The 18,340-nt window shown below is 36.6% G+C and overlaps 1 protein-coding gene across 5 annotated transcripts in view; it reads left to right on the top strand.

Annotated features, from left to right (window-relative positions):
- The window catches only part of VRK2 (VRK serine/threonine kinase 2), a 126,290-nt gene that overhangs the window by 104,116 nt on the left and 3,834 nt on the right, over window positions 1-18,340 (top strand). For 4 of the 5 annotated variants that reach the window (XM_032410940.1, XM_032410942.1, XM_032410938.1 and 1 more), the window contains 3 exons: window positions 1,607-1,773; window positions 6,614-6,775; window positions 12,684-12,749. In XM_032410940.1, the coding sequence (XP_032266831.1) occupies window positions 1,607-1,773; window positions 6,614-6,775; window positions 12,684-12,749 (395 nt within the window). The remainder of the gene's footprint in view (window positions 1-1,606; window positions 1,774-6,613; window positions 6,776-12,683; window positions 12,750-18,340) is intronic. The other variant, XM_032410941.1, reaches the window with a different exon arrangement.

Here is an 18,340-nt window from a genome sequence, read left to right as displayed (position 1 = left end):
GATCATCCCTTCAGGAATGGGACTCTCGCACTGGGCTTCTGGAAACAGGAGTTACAAATGTGATGAAGCCATACCATTTGCTAGTTAATAGAGATCTGACTGATCGAATGTTAGATGAAAGAATGTGACATGTCTTAAAACATTAGAGAAGGAAAAAAGTTAGGTTGCATAATTGCCACGGTATTCAAAGGAAAACACAACAAGAAACTAAAAACAAAAACCCTGGAGCCAAGAGTTCTCATTTTAGCCACAGTGGCCTTATGGTCCTAGAACACAGCTGCGGGTAATAGGGTATGAAATGGTCGCTCTGACTCTCACAGGGGGAAGGGATGGTGACTGTTCCTTTTGGAATTTTTCCCCGTAGGGAGTGAAAGCCATGTCTGCAGTTCCCTCTTGAATGGAGGTGGGCCTGGAGGGGAAGGGAAGGATTAGGAAGTCACTCCTGCCAAGCCACAAAGCTTCCCAGATTTTTCCCACCATGGGGATATAGCAACTTAGTGAGAAAGTAAGAGGTACTTATGTCTGTGTGAGTAATAAGTTTTTGAAGGGGAAAAGCTTATAAAAACTAGATTGTGGAGTATCTAAACATCTCTATGGAAAAGGAAAACATGCTAGATTTTAAGCAGTATATGGTATTATCATTTACTTGTGTCTTGATTTTAGGTTGAATCTCCACCTGAAACAAAAATGCAGACTACATTTGTTTTAAGGCAGCAATGTTTGTAATTTTGGGTGACTAGTTTTATTTGTATTTAAGAGTTTGTAGTTCATATTTTTGGGGGGATAGCTATATAGTTCTAGGGAAGAGATTACATTAGAAAGAAAAAAAGTAGCAACATCTCATCCTTCTGCTCTAAATTAGGAAGACGACGCAGTGAAGGCACTGGGCCAGCTAGGTATGGAGGACTCGAGGGAGGTCTGGGGAACTCTAAAATTAGTCATGGCTAGAAACCTAGAACTCAAGGTCATTTCAAAATGTACTGTTATAATCTCAAAATCAAAGCCTGAATTAAAATTTGCAGTGATTTTTTTTTTCTGTCAAAGTAAGGAGGTTTATAATAAGTAACACTTGTTTTTAACTGAATTTTTAAAACTTCAACATAAAAGTATGAAGCATGTCTGGTCTATTATATTATTCATGTAGTTCTTAGTAATTGAACCCCATAAGTCAAAATCACTAACTGTAATTTTTTAAAAATTTGCTTCCTTTGATAAGTTAGTGAGAAATAAACATACCAACAAAGATATGTAAAAAAATTACCAGTTTTTCCCATCTTGTCAACTCTCCATGTCACTGTATTTCAGTCATTTTTGGATACCATTTGAAAAGTGCTTCTCACCAAAGTGTTCATTCTTCGTTTCTTCAGGCTGCGTGTTGTGTGCGTGTGTAAGAGAATAGAGCGGTCTTGATTCATTCTTCGTTTCTTCAGGCTGCGTGTTGTGTGCGTGTGTAAGAGAATAGAGCGGTCTTGATTCATTCTTCGTTTCTTCAGGCTGTGTGTTGTGTGCGTGTGTAAGAGAATAGAGCGGTTTTGATGCTACGAGAGCCGTGACAATTCTTGCCAATTATGAATAACGTGTAAAAAAATTTAACACTTCTTCACAGGTGAAATAGCCCAATATTTGGTATGTGCTCATAGTTTAGCATATGATGAAAAGCCAAACTATCAAATGCTCAAGAAAATCCTGAACCCAGGTGAAATAACTTTAGGACCACTGGAATTTTCCACCGGAGGCCAGAGTGTAAATGTGCGTACTCCAGACAATCAAAAAGTAAGTATTTTAGTCCCTGGGATCCCACAATTACATTCCCCAAAGCTTTTCTACCAAATGAAGTTGTTTGGGGTCTCAAAAGGAGTCTGACAACCCAGTTTCTTGCTTATTATATGTAATTCCTAGTTCTCCTCACTTAGCTCCAAGAAATTTTGTTCACAGTTCTTTTGACCTATTGTCTCTTAGAGAAAAATAGTAGTAGGGTCCATGGACTACTTAGTGTACTATTAAAGAAAGAAATCAATGACTGATGTCACAGAGATACGACCAAGGTCAGATTAAAGGCTAATCTGACTTTACTCAGGAGGACCTTTATTTGCTGCTTTTCTTCGCATTTCTTTAGTTACTGCCCTCTGGTTTTGCTTACCAGTTTGGCCATAAGTTGGTGGCGATAACGATGATATTCTTAGATTTAACCAGATGACTGGTTTGTACTGATATTTCAATCTACAAAAATAACCTTTGAAAAAGTTTTGGTTTTTTTTTTTAAGTTACACCTTCTCATCCTTTACTCTGTAATCTTCCAACTGACTGACTCACATCAACTTAAAAAAATAGAACTTGAAACAATACACAGGAATTAGGACTTACAGCATTTCTCAGAGGGCGGGGGAAACCTGAGACTGCCGTGAGCCGCCTTACTGGACTGGCAACCAAATGTCCAGTCCTTCCTTGATACGGTTCATACGCAAAAGATGTGGGGGGGGGGGGTTTCTTGATGCGTGTACAATGAGGTAGGGTCAGGATGCCATTCATTTTTAATATTTCTTATGAACTTTGGATCATCGCAAGTGTTCATGAGCCAAGAATGCAGGATGCAAACTAATGTGACTGATAGGCTGCGAGATGAATGGTGAGTCAAGTATCAGTGCACAGATGGTTCTGATTTGCTGAATTTTGTAGCTGCTGCAACTGAAGACATAAAATATCCTTCTAGTCATAAATTAGCTCTTTGGAAGCAAAACCTTGGCACCAGAGCTTTACAACCTTCAATTAGTAGGGAAAGAAGTATTTGAATGACTGTGGTATTGACATCTGTAGGCCTGCATAGTAATCATTCCTAATAGAAGAGAATATCTGTTTGAGGAGGTTTTGCATGGCTAATTAACTACCAGTGAGAATATGTAATTTTTTCATGATCTCCTGATTGTCACCTTTCTCTCATGATACAATTACATTTTATTGTAGCAAATGCCTCACAAACCAATTGTCAGCACTATTTACGTATTGCAGAAGGCAGAACAAAAGTTCATGTTTAATAAAAAGCCAGTGGATTTTGATCTTGGTAATTACTGAGACTTATTTTAACAGTTTTATTGACTTTTGTGTTTTTATCACTTTTGCAACAAAACAAAGAGCCATTTCCTTAACATAGTATTTCCCTTGCAATAATGGTCACCACTTAATCTACACTAATTTAGGTAGATTTTTTTCCTTTTTTTTTTTTTTGTAGTTTTTCAGTTTCATAAACTTAATTGAAATATAAAAGAAGCCATTTTAAAAACTGATAGTTATATCCTCTGATGTAAAATTCTAATTATTATCCACCAGAATTTTCAGTTTCATCAAATTCAAAGGATGTTTGTTGTGAAACCATTTTTATATGCAGAGAATATGCATATGAAAATGTTTAAAAGCAAAGTATGACAATATAAACTGACATTTCCCCTGAATGATACAAGTATAGGACAGTTTCTGCCATTGACTGCTTCCATAACAAAAATCATTCTAGGTCCAGAATGAATATCAGTCACATGGCTCCAAATTTCTCTCTTTTTAATCACAGACAGAATCCCCTTATTAGTAACTAAAAACATTTCTTGTTACTTCATTCATGGATTACTCTAGTTATTTAACAGAATATTGAATGACTTCTGGACTTACACTTTTCGGACAGAGATACCTAAAAAGAAGTCAGTGGACCAGAAAACATACACAGTTATATAAGTAAAATATTTCTGTCCTTCAATATTCAAAAGAAAGTTATGAATGTTTAATTTTTTTAAATGTTATTTCCCTCGGTATAAGTGGTGGTGCCTTTTAAATTTAGTATTCCTAAAAAAATGTGTTTTGGTTAGGTATTAGAAAATAGCACATCACCGTAAGAACCTTGGCAAACTTACAGCACCTTTTTGCAAAAGAAAAATGAGGTATTTTTCCAATACTGGGTTTTACTAGGCATCATAAACTGTTCCCTGTAAACTGAGCCGCTGCCTTGCACAAGTCCTCAAAGACTGTTACTGGAGTTAAATTGGAAATGAATTTTTGTCAAGACAGGAGAGACGTTGATATTTTTTTCCTGAAAAGCAAATCTTTTGGGGCATTTGCCTCAATCACAATGATGGTCTGTAGAGCTGAAATCACTCTTTAGTAGCTCCGGTGGCTCCTGAGATAATGCTGTCAAATTAGAGGAGTCTACCATCAGGGCTACCCCCGTCTATTTGTGCCTCCACTGGGATTTAATGTCCAAAATTCACTGAAGGAAACCGTATTTCAGTAAGAATGCTTATTGAGGTGAGCTAAAGCTCTAGAACTCCCAGATGAGAATGCGAAAGCCAAGGTGGAAAACCAGCATTATTGAAGGCCCCCACTCAACCCTTGAATAAGCTGTTTCCTCAAGAGCCAGTAGTGGACCCTCTCATCAGCTTATCATATCTCCCCCCTTGTTAGGGTGCCCGAGTCCACACGGGACTAGCACAGAGACCTTGGGCATAATGAGCCACCCATCCTTCCTAAATGCTCTACCTAGACAGAGGAGTAGCTGTAGGACAGAGTGAAAATGTTCAAGCTGTCCTACATTTCAGACAAGTAAAAGTTTGTCCTTCCATTTACCCTAAATCTGAGGTTCCCACAGCAAATCCAGGGGTGAACATATTATTATTGGTTGTAGTAATCTTTGTATTGAACTTAAAAATTTTTAAAATTCTTTCTTGAGCCTTCTCAAAATAATTCTGTTAAGCTTGTCTTCATATTCTGTGTGAGAAAAGGAGAGTATAAAATCTCAATTACGAGCATATTTTTGGCTTACTGAATTTTAGGAGGCCAGAGTACTCCAGGTTTCTTAGAACACCGTGAAGTGCTGATGGGAAATTAAATAAAAGATACCTTATTTGAATAGCCACTTTCTTGAAAATGACACATATTTGGACAGTATCATTTTATTTGATTATATGAGATGCCCAGAGTGTTTCCTGTACTTACTTTTATGTCTTTGAGAAAAGTTTTACCTCTGTTCATAATTGAGAGTAAAACTTAATCATCCCACTTCATTCTTACCGTTTTAGAAGTTTCCCTAGAAAAAGAAATTTTTCATAAACTGGATATCATTTTGTTTATTAGCTAGAAGTGCTTATGGCAGCACAACCTAGCCATCCGGCCAACTGACAGCAGATCCAGGAGGCCTCGTCTCTTCCAGAAAGCCTCACGGAGGACTGAATATATTAGATCAAATTTTGTTTGTACATCAGAGGCTCCCAGGCCAAAAACCGTTACACCTAAAGTGCCTAGTATCCAGGAGGCATTAAAAACCTCAATTAATATCTCAACGAATCCTTTATATCATAAGACACATTTTCACAATGATTGGCAAGCCAGTCTTTCATTAGGATGAAACGGTGTACAACAGCCTTGGGAAACCCTTTGTTTCACACTGGTGGTCTGATGCGCCTTTATCACCAAGTTGACTTCAGTGGGAGAGTGACTCAGAAGGTGGTTACACATGAATTTTCCCAGTAGTTTGGGAGAGTTGAGTGGTGAAAATAAAGAAACCCCGAGTGATGAGGGAACAATTCCAATTGTCAGGTTACTGAAAAGCAATGGCTTTGCTATCCTTTGAGAAGCTGGGATCCAGGAGGAGGGGTGAATAAAGAATGGTGTTGTGACAGCTTAGACCTAGCCACAAAACACCAGCATATTTTAAAGGGAAGGAGTGAACACATTTGGCAATAGAAGCTAAAAATTGAGAGACTACAAATTAAGGCTCTGCTTGCCCAGCCAATGTAATTCCTCCTCCGTTTTGGCGCTGGCTACTCCGTTATTTCCCCTTGCGCTGTTCCTATCTTCTGCCCCCTATTTAACCCCGGAGAAAAGGTGATGGCACTTTCAGCTGCTGTAAACACGAAGCTGCTGAGCAAATACTTCACATAAGGGTCTTCACTGTGGCTTTCAATCTTCCAACTCTATTGTGGGACCTGCCCTTCTATTTCTGTGTCTACTTCAAGGTTATTAAGAGTCAGTCATCCCCCAGAAAACACTGTGGTGTGAAAAAGAAACCTCAGAGACAGCAGGCTTGTTGGAGAACTTAACCCCTGATAGTGGTACACAGGACTAGGTGACATGAACTGTGACTCATCTGCTCAAAGGTTAAATTACCTGTATAAAAAGGTAAGCAACATCATAAGCTCCTTTTATACGTTCACATTAATTAGGCTCACTTCAATGATAGAAAACTAAGATTCTAATTAATAAGAATTTAAACTAAAAAGATGTACTGGATCCACTCCCAGCAAAGGTTAATAATGAATTCATGTGCAGTTTGAGAATGTGACAGTTTTCTGTAAAAATGCCATTTTCAATAAGCAAGTTATCTGTAGAGATAATTTCTAAAACGCGTACAACAGTGACACTAATTTTAATTGGTCTTGTACTATTGATGAGAAAGGGTCTGGATCTTGCCAACGACTATATTCTTTCCATAACATCCATTTGTTGGTTTCCTCTTTATTTCTTCCTTTTCACAAAACTTGGCAAGTTTAGAATTTTCAAGAATCTGGACGGGAATGCATTTTTTTCTTACAAGTGTCAAAAGTTTTCATTATACATTTTTACTCTCTATCAACAGGTTGTTTCTCGAAAGGCTGCAACAAAGCAAGTCAATCAGATGCAAAATAGGTCAATAGAAAAAAACATCCATAGTGAGAGAAGTGCTGAGTCCTGCTTAACGGGGAGAAAAGTGCAAAAAGAGGAGCCGCCGACTGGATTGCTTAACAGTGAGACAGCTCAGGTGAGAGGCTTTTTGTTGTTTCTTTTTTCCTTCGTGTTGCATTAGAATATGCCCTTTGGGAATAAAGACATTTTAGTTTCTCCTGAGGGCCAAGGTTGTATGGTTTTGTTAAATGAGAAGGGGCAGAAAAATACCCTATCCAGTGGATAAAATCAAAGCAGCCAACACCAGTCATCATAGAAACAGAACGACAGTGAGCACATTTGCGTACAGATCTGATTTCTTTCTTTAGCCTAAGAATGTAATGAAGTGCACTTAAATTTTTTATGCCATCTATGATCCATTAGGGACTCTTAACATATTCCATACTCTTACATGGGTTCCTCCAGTCTCACCCTTATAATCAAATGTAAGAGAAGAGTTTCCCTGTCTATATGGTTGTATTTTAAAATGATGTATTTTTTAACGTTATTCGATCATTTGGTCGGATAGTGATTTACCTTTAGCAGAGGACTCATCCAAGCAATAGCAAAAGTCTTTGTTTATCTAACCTTTTTTTGACAAGAAGGAGAAGCATACAATGTATTTATATGTTCAGTGAAAAAAATATTTTTTCCAAAATGACCAATATTTTTTATGATTTATACACCGTCATTTTCCCCCAAATGATTTGAGGTAGTTTAAGATGTGAAACAGGATATTTTAATGCCCCCATCCTCTATCTCCCAAGCCCCCCCCCCCCCAAATTGGTGTATTAGGCAGCTGGGATGTTAATCACTAAACTGAATACTGAATTTGGCTCTGAACTTCTTGGCAGCCAAGACAAAAATTAGATGCATACAAGTTGGGCAATTCTTATCCAACCAGGAAGCATGCACGTTTATCCAGAGAATGCTTTTTTAGAACTAATAAGAATCTTTTGCAGTTATAGTTATCATTTATAAAATCACAAATATTGCTTGGTGACAAAATTTTGAGATTCTTGAGTGGTCTTTTTCAACCCTAACTGCCCACCAGAATCACTTATGTATGGAGGTAGGGAGAGACTATAAAAACACTGATGCCCAGGTTCCAAGCAAAGACACTGATTTAATTGGGGTGGCATTGTGATACACACGTGCAGATTTTATCATTCCAGAAAGCTCTTTGTTCCCTTTCTCAGTTGGTCCCTTTCCCCCAGACAACCACTGTTCTGATACTCTGATTTTCACCACCAGGCTAGTTCGGCCCCTTCTCAAAAATCACATACCGTGTAGTCACACAGTATGCACTCTTGGGTCTGGCTTCTTTCACTCAGCATGTTTTTTTTTTGAAGCTCATCCATATTGCTGCATATCTCAGTCATTTGTTCTTTCTCTTGTTGAGTAGTACTCCATTGTGGAACTGCATCATAATTCATATATCCATTCTCCCATTAATGACACCTGGGCTGCCCCGGCTCTAGCCACCATGAATAATAGTCCTATGGAACATTGTGACACAAGACGTTTTGTTTGTCCTGAGAAGTGGAGCTGCTAGTTCACAAGGCAGATGTATGTTCAACTTTATAAAAAGCTGACAGATTCTTCCATTTTATACTCCTGCCGGTAATCCCAGATACTCCCCAGCATTTGCTGTTGGTCTTTTTAATTTTAGCCATTCCAACATTTATGTGTTCGTATCTCTGTTGATTCCAGTTATCATGTACCTGATAATTAATAATTGTGGGCACTTTTTCATGTGCTGACTGCCCATTCATATATCTTCTTTTGTGAAATGTCTTGATCCATTTTTATGTGGATGATTGTCTCTTTATTACTGAGTTGTAGGAATTCTCTGTATATCTGTATTGTGGATATGTTCTAGTGCAGCCTGCCTATTCATTTATTTAACAGTGTCTTCAGTGAGCAAAACTGTGTTATTTTTATTTGAAGTTCAATTTATCTTTTTTTTTTTTTTTTTTCCTGTAAAGAAACCTGAGAAAACTTTGCCTATCTCAGGGTCATGGTTTGCTATATATTTTTTTAAAAGGCTTATAGTTTTAGCTTTCATTTTGAGTCTATGAGCCATCTCAAATCATTCTTGTATATGGTGTAAGGGGTTAAGATTCCTTCTTTTACATTATAGAGAGCCAGTTGTCTCAGCACCATGTGTAAAAAGATTTTCCTTTTCCTAATTAAATTTCGCTGGAATCTTTTTCAAAAGTCAGCTGACAGTACTGGTCTGTTTCTGGGCTCTCTCTTCTCTTCTGTCAGTCTGTCCTTACACCAAAACCACACTGCATCATTACTGCAGCTTTACAATAGAAGTCCTTCAACCCTTTTCTTCAAGAAAGCACTGGCCATTTTAGGTTCTGTTCCTTTCCATAAAATCTAAGAACCAGTTTGTCAGTTTCCACTAAAAAGCACAATGGGATTTTGGCTGTGACTCCACTAAATCTAAAGATCAGCTTAGGGGCAACTGAGATCCCAGCAACACACTTGAGTCCTCCAACGCATGAAATTGCTACTTCTCTCCGTTTATGTAGATCTTTAATTTCTCTCAACAGTGTTTTGTAGTTTTTGGTGTAGATATCTTATACATTTTCCATTAAAATTATCTCTAAATATTTTTAATTCTATTGTAAATATCATTTTGTATATTGACCTTGTGTCCTGGGATCTTTCTAAATTCACTTTTTAATTCTAGTAGTTTTTTGATACATTCTTAGCATTTTCTACATAATCAATCATGTTTGTGAATGGAGTTTTACTTCCTCCTTCCCAGCATGTATGCCTTTCTTATCTTTTTTTCATGCTTTATTACACCTGCCGTGACGTAGAATACTACACCGAGAGTGGGCATCCTTGCTTTTGTTGCTGTTCTTTGGTGGAAAATATTCATTCTTTAACCATTAAGTATGTTAGCTGTAGGCTTTTCCTAAATGCCGTTTATCAGGCTGAGGAAATTTCATTGTAGTTTGTTGGAAAGAAAACAAAATTTAAGTCATGAATGAATATTTAAGTAATTTTTTGGGATCTGCTGATCATATGACTTTTCTCCTTTACTAGTATAATGAATTATATTGAGTTTTGAATATTAAATCAACCTTCTTTTGTCTCTGGGATAAACCCCATTTAGTCATGATGTGTTGTCATACTGGATTCATTTTGCTGTTATTCCATTAAGGGGTTTTCCTTGTATCTACATTAATGAGACCTCTTGATCTGTAATTTCTTTCCTCATAATATCCTTGTGTGTGTTTTTTTTCAGGTCATTATATCAGTTGGAAGTGTCTATTTTCAGGAAGTGTTTTACTAAGATTTGTCTTTCATAAATAGTTAATAGAATTTTAGCAAGAAAATCATCTGGGTCTAGAGTTTTGTTGTAGGAAAATTTTTAATTATGAATTTACTTTAACAGCTATAATGAAATTACTAGATTTTGTTTTTCTTCTTGTGTCAATTTTGGTAATATGTATCTTTCAAGGAATTTGTCCATCTCATCTAAGTTGTCAAATTTCTCAGCACTACGTAGTTCATGACATTCTTATTATCCTTTTAACATCTTCAGTATCCATTTTGATGTCCCTTCTTTCATTCTTGATTATGGTAACTTTTTAGTTTTTTTTTTTCTTTCTTTTTTTGATAGTCTAGCTAGATGCCCGTCATTTTTATTGATCTTTTCAAAGAACCAATTTTTGGATCTGTTGATTTATCTACTGATTTTTTTTTTCTATTTCGCTAATTTCCATTCTTTATCATTTCCTTCCTTCTACTTATTTTAGGTACTCTTTTCTTTCAAGCTTCATAAGATAAAAGCTAAAATTAATTTTAAGTCTCTTCTCTGAAATATATAGTGGGGCACCAGGGTGGCCCAGTCGATTAAGCATCTGACTCTTGGTTTTGGCTCAGGTAGTGATCTTGGCTTCATGGGATTGAGGCCCCTGTTGGGCTCTGTGCTCAGCATAGAGTCTGCTTGAGATTCTCTCTGCCTCTCCCCCATCCACACACTCTCTCAAATCTATTATATATATATATAGCTATAAAAATTTTTAAGCAGTGCTTTGATGTAGTCCACGGATTTTGATATATTGTGTTTCACTGTTCAATTAAATATATTTTCTAATTTCCCTTGACTTATTCTTTGACCCAATGAATTATTTAGAAATATGCTTTTTAATTCCTAAATTTTTTGAGATTTTCTTTGTATCTTTTTGTTGACTTCTAATTTAACTGTTATTATCAGAACATATCCTGTATTTTTTCAACCCTTTAAAACACACTGAAACTTGTTTTATGGCCAAGAAGAAGACCTAGTTTGGTGAATGTTCCTTATGTACTTGTAACAAACGTGTATTCTGAAGTTTGGAGTTTACTGTTCTATAAATGTTGATTAGGTTAAATTGTTTGGTAGTGTTGCTCAAACTTTCTATATACATACTGTTTTGCTTTGTTTTGTCCTCCTGTTTAATCATTTAATGACAAAGGAATGTTAAAATCTTCAACCATAATTGCACATTTGTCTACTTTTCCTTTAGTTCCATAAGTTTTTGCTTCATGGATTTTGATGCTCCCTTAATAGGTATATACAGATTTTGAACTGTTACATCTTCCTGGTGAAATATCTGTTTATCACTGTGAAACATCTTTCTTTTTTTTTTTTTCTTAAAGATTTTGTTTGAGAGAGAGAGAAACAGCATGAGAGGGGAGAGGGTCAGAGGGAGAAGCAGGGTCCCCGCTGAGCCGGGAGCCTGATGTGGGACTCGATCCCAGGACTCCAGGATCATGACCTGAGCCGAAGGCAGTCGCTTAACCAACTGAGCCACCCAGGCGCCCCAAACATCTTTCTTGTATCTGTCAGTATTCTTTATCTTGAATTCTACTTTGTCTGATTTGATTTTAATAATTCTAGCCTTCCTGTGATTAGTTCACATGATGTATCCTTTTCCATCCTTTTATGTTTAATGTTTTTGTTTTGTATTTTCTGTGTCTTTGTGTCTGTGAGTGCTTTTGTAAATAACAGAGTTTGTCTTACTTTTTTGTAAAACTTCACAAAACTTCCTTTTAATCTATTCATTTACATTTAACGTAAACATTGTAGTTGAGTTAAATCTATAATCTCGCTATTTGATTTCTTTTTGCCCTGCTTATTCTTTGTCACTTTTTACCTCCCTCCTGCTTTCTTCTGGAGTAATGGAGAATTTGTCTCTCATCTCTTCATTTTTTAACTATACTTTTTGGGGTTCTTTCTTGGTTTCTTGGTTTTTGTTGTAGTAGGTACTTTAGTTCAGCAAGCTATGGCCTATGGGCCAAAATCAGCAAGCCACCTCTTTTTGTAAATAGTTATATTACAACCTAGCCATACTTATTCACTAAGTCTCTTACATGTTGTCTGTGGCTACTTTCATGCTATAGTGGCAAAGCTAAGTAATTGTAACACAGACTGCATGCCCCCAAGGTCCTAAAATATTTACTATCTGCCCTTTAAAGGAAAAGTTTGCAAATCCCTGCTCTGAAACCACTCTAACAGAAATATAATGTAAGCCACATATGTAATTTCAAAGAAACAGGTAATGTTTACTTTAATAATATACTCTAATTAAACCATCCAAAACATTATAATTGTAATAAAAATTGAGACCTTTTACATTCCTTTTTTCATAGTAAGTCTTCAAAGTCTAGTGTGTTTTACACTAACAGCAGACCTTAATTCAGACTAGCCATATTCCAAGTGTTCAAGTCATATATGGTCAGTGGCTACTGTATTAGCATAGCTCTAGAAATTACAATGTACATCTTTAACTTACCATACCACAATCTACCTTGACTTAATATACCACTTAATATATAATGTAAGAACCTTGTGAAAACACATTTCCATTTATCCTCCCATCCTTTTTGTTATCGTTGTCATACATTTCGTTTTTAAGAAATTAATTAATATGTAATTAATTCCATAATGCAGTTACTATTGTGCTTTAAAAAATCAGTTTTATTTCCAATTAAAGGAAGAAGAAAAAAGTCAAATATCCCCGTATTTACTGTTGTTGGAATTCTTCAGACCTTCCATAGATGTGAGTTTACAGTTGGTTCATTTCCCTTCCTCCTAAAAAAATTCCTTTAGGGGCGCTTGGGTGGCTCAGTCGGTTAAGTGTACAATTCTTGGTTTCAGCTCAGGTCATGATCTCAGGGTCCTGAGATCAAGCCATGTGTCTGACTCCCCACTCATTGGGGACTCTGCTTGTCTCCCTCTCTCTCTGCCCCTCCTCCCACTTGTGCTTTCTCCCTTTCCCTCTAAAATAAATACATAAATCTTAAAAAAAAAAAAAAAATTCCATTAACATTTATTGTAGTGTAGGTTTCCTGGAAACTAATTCTCTCACTTCTTGTCTGTCTGAAAATACCTTTATTTCACCTTTACTTTTTTTTTTTGGTGTGGGGAGAGCTGGAACTATATTTTACTTCTGAATTTATTAACTTTTTAAAGTAATTGCAACACTCAGAAATTACAAAAATAATAGAGAGCTCCCATGTACCCTTCACCCAGCTTCCCCAATGACCATCTTATAGCCATAGTATAATTTTCAAAACCAAGAACATTGGCGTATTACTATAAAATACCTCATTTGGTCATCGATTCTTACATGCATTTGTGCATATGTTCCTGTGAAATTGCATTACATGTATAGAGTAACTACCACAATTACTCTGCAGAACTGTTCTAGAAAGAAACTCCCTCGCAAAGAAATTTCTGTGTATTGCTTTATAGGGACACCTTCCCCCTTATCCTGATCCCTGGAAAGCACTGATTTGTTCTGCATTACTATAATTGATATCTTGAGCATGTTGTAAAAGTCAAATTATATACTGTGTAACTTGTTGAGATGGACTCTGTTTCATTCACCATAATGCCCTAAAGATCCATCTGAGTTTTGCATGTATCAGTAGTGTAGTTCATTCCTTTTTATTAATAAGTAGTATTCTAAAGTATGGGTATAGTGTTGAAGAACATGTGAGTTGTTTCCAGTTTTTCACCTTTCACCATTTAGTATGATGTTAGCTGTAGATTTTTGGTAGGTGTTCTTTATCAAGTTGATAAAGCTCACCTGCATTTCTAGTGTATTAAGAGTTACATGAATGGGTATTGAATTTTATCAAATGGTTTTCTGTATCAATTAATAATATCATATGATTTTTCAGCTTTATACTGTCACCATGGTGGATGACACTGATTAGTGTTTGAATCAAGAAACTGAACTAGTCTTACATTCCTTGAATAAACCCCACCCACCAGGTCATGGTGTATTATTCTTTTCATATGTTGCTGGATTCAGTTTGCTAGTATTTTGTTGAGGACTTTTGCATCAATGAGGATTATTGGTATGTAGTTTTCTTTTTATTCTATGTCTTTATCTGGTTTTGGTATCATGGCAGTGCTGACCTCATAAAATGAGAAGTCTTCCTTCTGATTTCTGGAAGAGAATGAGTAGAATCGGTCTCTTTTTCTTTCTCCCTCTCTCTCTCTCTTTTTTTGGGGGGAGGGTGTTTTTTCTTTTTAAAATGTTTGAGAATTCTCCAGTGAAATCATCTGGGCCTAGAGGTTTTTCCTTTTTAACTATGAATTCAATATCAAGACTGGTCAAACTTCTCTGCAAAAAGCCAGATAGTTAAATATTTAGGTTTTACAGGTCACATGGTCTCTGTTACAACTATTCAACTGTGCATTGTAGCACAAAAGCATCATACACATTTTTCCTTTGTGGGAAAAGTGAAGGGGGGGAAATCAGAGGGGGAGACGAATCATGAGAGACTATGGACTCTGAGAAACAAACTGAGGGTTCTAGAGGGGAGGGGGTGGGGGGATGGGTTAGCCTGGTGTTGGGTATTAAAGAGGGCATGTTCTGCATGGAGCACTGGGTGTTATATGCAAACAATGAATCATGGAACACTACATCAAAAACTAATGATGTATGGTGATTAACATAACATAAAAAACATCATAAACAATATGTAAACAAATGAGTATAGCTGAGTACCAACAAAATTTTATGGCACTGAAGTTTGAATTCCATAAAATTTTCAAATGTCACAAAATATTTTTTCCAATCATTTAAATATGTAAAATTCATTCTTAGTTGATAGCTCTACAAAAACAGATGTTAGGCTGGATTTGAACTGTGGACCACAGTTTACCATCCCCTAATCTATTTCATCTTGAATTCGTTTTGATTATTTGTGGTTTTCTAAGAATTGGTCCATTTCATCTAAGCGGTCATATTTTTTATGTGTAGAAATGTTCATAGTATTCCCTTATTTAAATCCTGTAAATGGCTGTAGAAATATTTCTTTCTAGTCTACGGCCATACCAGCCTGAACGCGCCCAGTCTCATCTGATCTTGGAAGCTAAGCAGGGTCGGGCCTGGTTAGTACTTGGATGGGAGAAATATTTCTTTCTAGATACTGGGAGTTTATCAATTTTATTGGTCTTTTCAAAGAATGAGCTTTTTTTCTTTTTTTCTATTGTCAGTTTCACTGATTTCTGCTCTTCTTTCTGCTATGGATTTATTTTTTTTCTAGTTTCTTGAGATGGAAATTTAAGTCTAATCATTGAATTGAGACTTCTCTTTTTTTCTATGTATTTAATATATAGATTTCACTTCTAACAAACACTGTGTTAGACATATTCCATATATTCTGATACATTTTCATTTACTTCAATATGTTTTTAAGTTTATCTTGGGTCTCTGACCTATTCAAAAGAATGTTTTTATTTTTATTTTTTAAGATTTTATTTATTTATTTGAGAGAGAGTGAGAATGAGCAGGGAGAGGGGCAGGGAGAGGGAGAAGCAGGCTCCCTGCTGAGCAGGGAGCCTGATGTGGGGCTCGACCCATGGTCCTGGGATCATGACCTGAGCCGAAGGCAAATGCTTAACCGGCTGAGCCACCCAGGTGCCCTAGAAGAATGTTTTTAAATTTTCAAGTGTTGTGGAGATTTTCCTATTTTTTCAAGCCCTTTCATTTTTTCTGGTGTATTTAATGCTATAAATGTCCTGTTAAGTCCTGATTTAACTACATCGCATAAATCCTCATGTATTGTATTTTTGTTTAATTTTGTACTTTCACGAGACTTCTTTTGATGCCTTGGCTATTAGAGGAGTGTGTTAATTTCTAAGTGTTTGAAGATTTTTCTTCCATTTTCTTTATTGATTTCTAATTTTTATTATTGTCTGAGAATATACTTTGTATACTTTCATTTTAAATTTGTTTATTTTGTAATCCAGGGTATGGCCTATCTTGCTGAATGTTCCAATGGCAACTGAAAAGAAAATGCATTCTACTGTTTTGAGGTGGAGTGCTCTATAAATATCAGTTAGATCCCATTGGTTTCTGGTGTCAGTTTTTTACTATAGCTTAGCTAGTTATCTCTCGTAGTCTGTTAATTACCTAGAACAGGGTTTTCTACTTAAAAGGATGTGGGGTACTGCCTTTTCTTAATGCATGGCAAAGATGGGTCAATAGGGCTCCTCTCCACAGTGTTTGAGGCCAATGAGAAATAGAGGGTTGCTGCTTTTTGCTGATGTTTGCTTAATGCAGGGTGGGGATGGTCCCTAGTGCTCGACTGCACAATCTCCACAGTGCCAACTGGGGAGGAAGAGTGGCACTGCTTTTGCCTGTGTTAGTGCAGGGAAGGACAGTCTAAAAGGCTCTGCCCTTTAGTCTCCACAGTATCTGGTAGGGAGGGAGAAGTTGGTATTCATCTAGAGTACAGCAGGTATAGTCAGAAGTGTTCTGAACTGTATATTTGCCTTCCTGCTGATTCATTGTTTAAAGACAGCAGGCTTTTCTTGGATCTTTTTGGTCTGTGCATATTGCTGTTTCAAATTGTAGACCACGTTGTAGCCCAGGCTGAGATAAATAGGCATTAAAAAGAAGGGGCCTAGAGTGAGACTTGTGGCTGGGTCCTTCCTTGTGTCCTAAGGTCCTTATCCAGTCTGCCTTCTATTCTACAACTTTCAGAAAGTTCTCTTAGTTGCTTTTGTCCAAAAAACCTTAGTAGTAATTAGCCGAAGGAACAGAGTTGAATGTACGTACTGTCTTGTCTGGAACTAGATGCCCCTCACCTTCACTGTGAAAGGTTAACTGGATATGGGATTTTTCATTCTGAACTTAAAGATGCTGTTTCCTTTCTTCTTGAATGTTTTTTCTAATAAGTTAGCAGTTATTCTTATCATTGACATTCTTATATGTGTCTCTTCTGGCTGCTTTTAATATTTGCTTTTTTATCTTTGGTTTTCTAGAGATGGTTGTATCTTTGTTTATTCTGCTTTGGCTTCGTTGAGCTTTTTTTTAATCTGGGTTGATATCAAATTGGAAAAGTTTCAGGTATGATTTGTTTCATGCCTTAATCCCTCTTCTCCTTCTGAGATCCAAATACACATGCAAGTTAAAAATCTTTACCTTTTCTCACAGGCCTTTTCTGAGGCTCTGTTCATTTTTCAAATTAGTCTTTTATCTTGCTGTGCTTCAGTTTGATCCTTTACCTGGCCTCCAGTTGGCTATTAAACCTAACCAGTGGATTTTTAATTTCATGTATTGTATTTTTCCATTCTAGAAGCATTTTGTATTTTTCATTTCTCTGCTGAGTCTCCCAGTCTGTTCACTAATTATGTTTAACTTTTAAGTCCTTGAACATACTTATGTAGAGGTCTTATTGTCCTTGTTTGATAATTTTACCATCTGGGTCACATCTATTATTTTCACATTTTCCTGTTCCTTGTGTGTAGTAAAGTTTTATTATATGCTCAATATTGTGGATGCTAGTCAGTTCTTGAAACTCCACATTTTATTGTATTCTTTTAGAGAGTACTGACTTTTGTCCTGGGAGGTAGCTAATTTATTGGTGGTTCAACTTGATTAGTCGTGTCCTGACTTCTGCTTAGGTCTTTTAGAGGCTGATCTAAGGTAAATATCATCTGAAATTGTAGGCTAAGATCTGGGTTGTTTTCCTTTCTTCAAGAATCACAGCCTTGTTTGTTTTCTATGCCTGGTAAGTTACTTCATATATTTTGTCCAACTCTATTATACTGTATTCATTTCATGGGCTTTCACAGCAGGAGGGGAGGTCTGATGTTGATATGCATTCAAGGCTAGTAACTTGCTCAGAATTCAAGGTTTCTCAACAGCATCACTGTGGGTATATTGAGGTGGGTTAAGGAGCTGTCCTGTACACTGTAGGACATCTCTGGCCTTTATCCGGTAGATACCAATAGTACCTCCTCCCAGTCATAGTAACCCAAAATGTCTCCAGAAATTGCTAAATGTCCTGTGGGGCAAAATTGTCACAGGTTGAGAAGCACTACACTGCACTAGCAGAGTAGATTATTGCATACGTTAGGGCCCGGCTACTAAAAGTGTGTTGTGCCAACCGGCTGCACTGGCATTACCTGGAGCTTCTTAGAAACATAAACTCTAAGGTCTCATGTCAGACCTTCTGAATGAGATCTGCATTTTAACAAGATCCCAAAATGATTTGTATGCTTTTTCTAATGTTTGAAAAACTATGCCATAGATCAGACAACTTTTCTTAAAGAGCCAGACAGTAAATATTTTAGGTTTACAGCCTACTCTTTGTCAGAACAATTCAACTCCACCATTGCAATATA

Source organism: Phoca vitulina, unplaced genomic scaffold, assembly GCF_004348235.1.
Source record: "Phoca vitulina isolate PV1807 unplaced genomic scaffold, GSC_HSeal_1.0 scaffold12, whole genome shotgun sequence".
Classification (NCBI taxonomy): Eukaryota; Metazoa; Chordata; class Mammalia; order Carnivora; family Phocidae; genus Phoca; species Phoca vitulina.
Note: the sequence above shows the minus strand (reverse complement) of the source record. Positions and strands in the feature narration are given on the sequence as shown.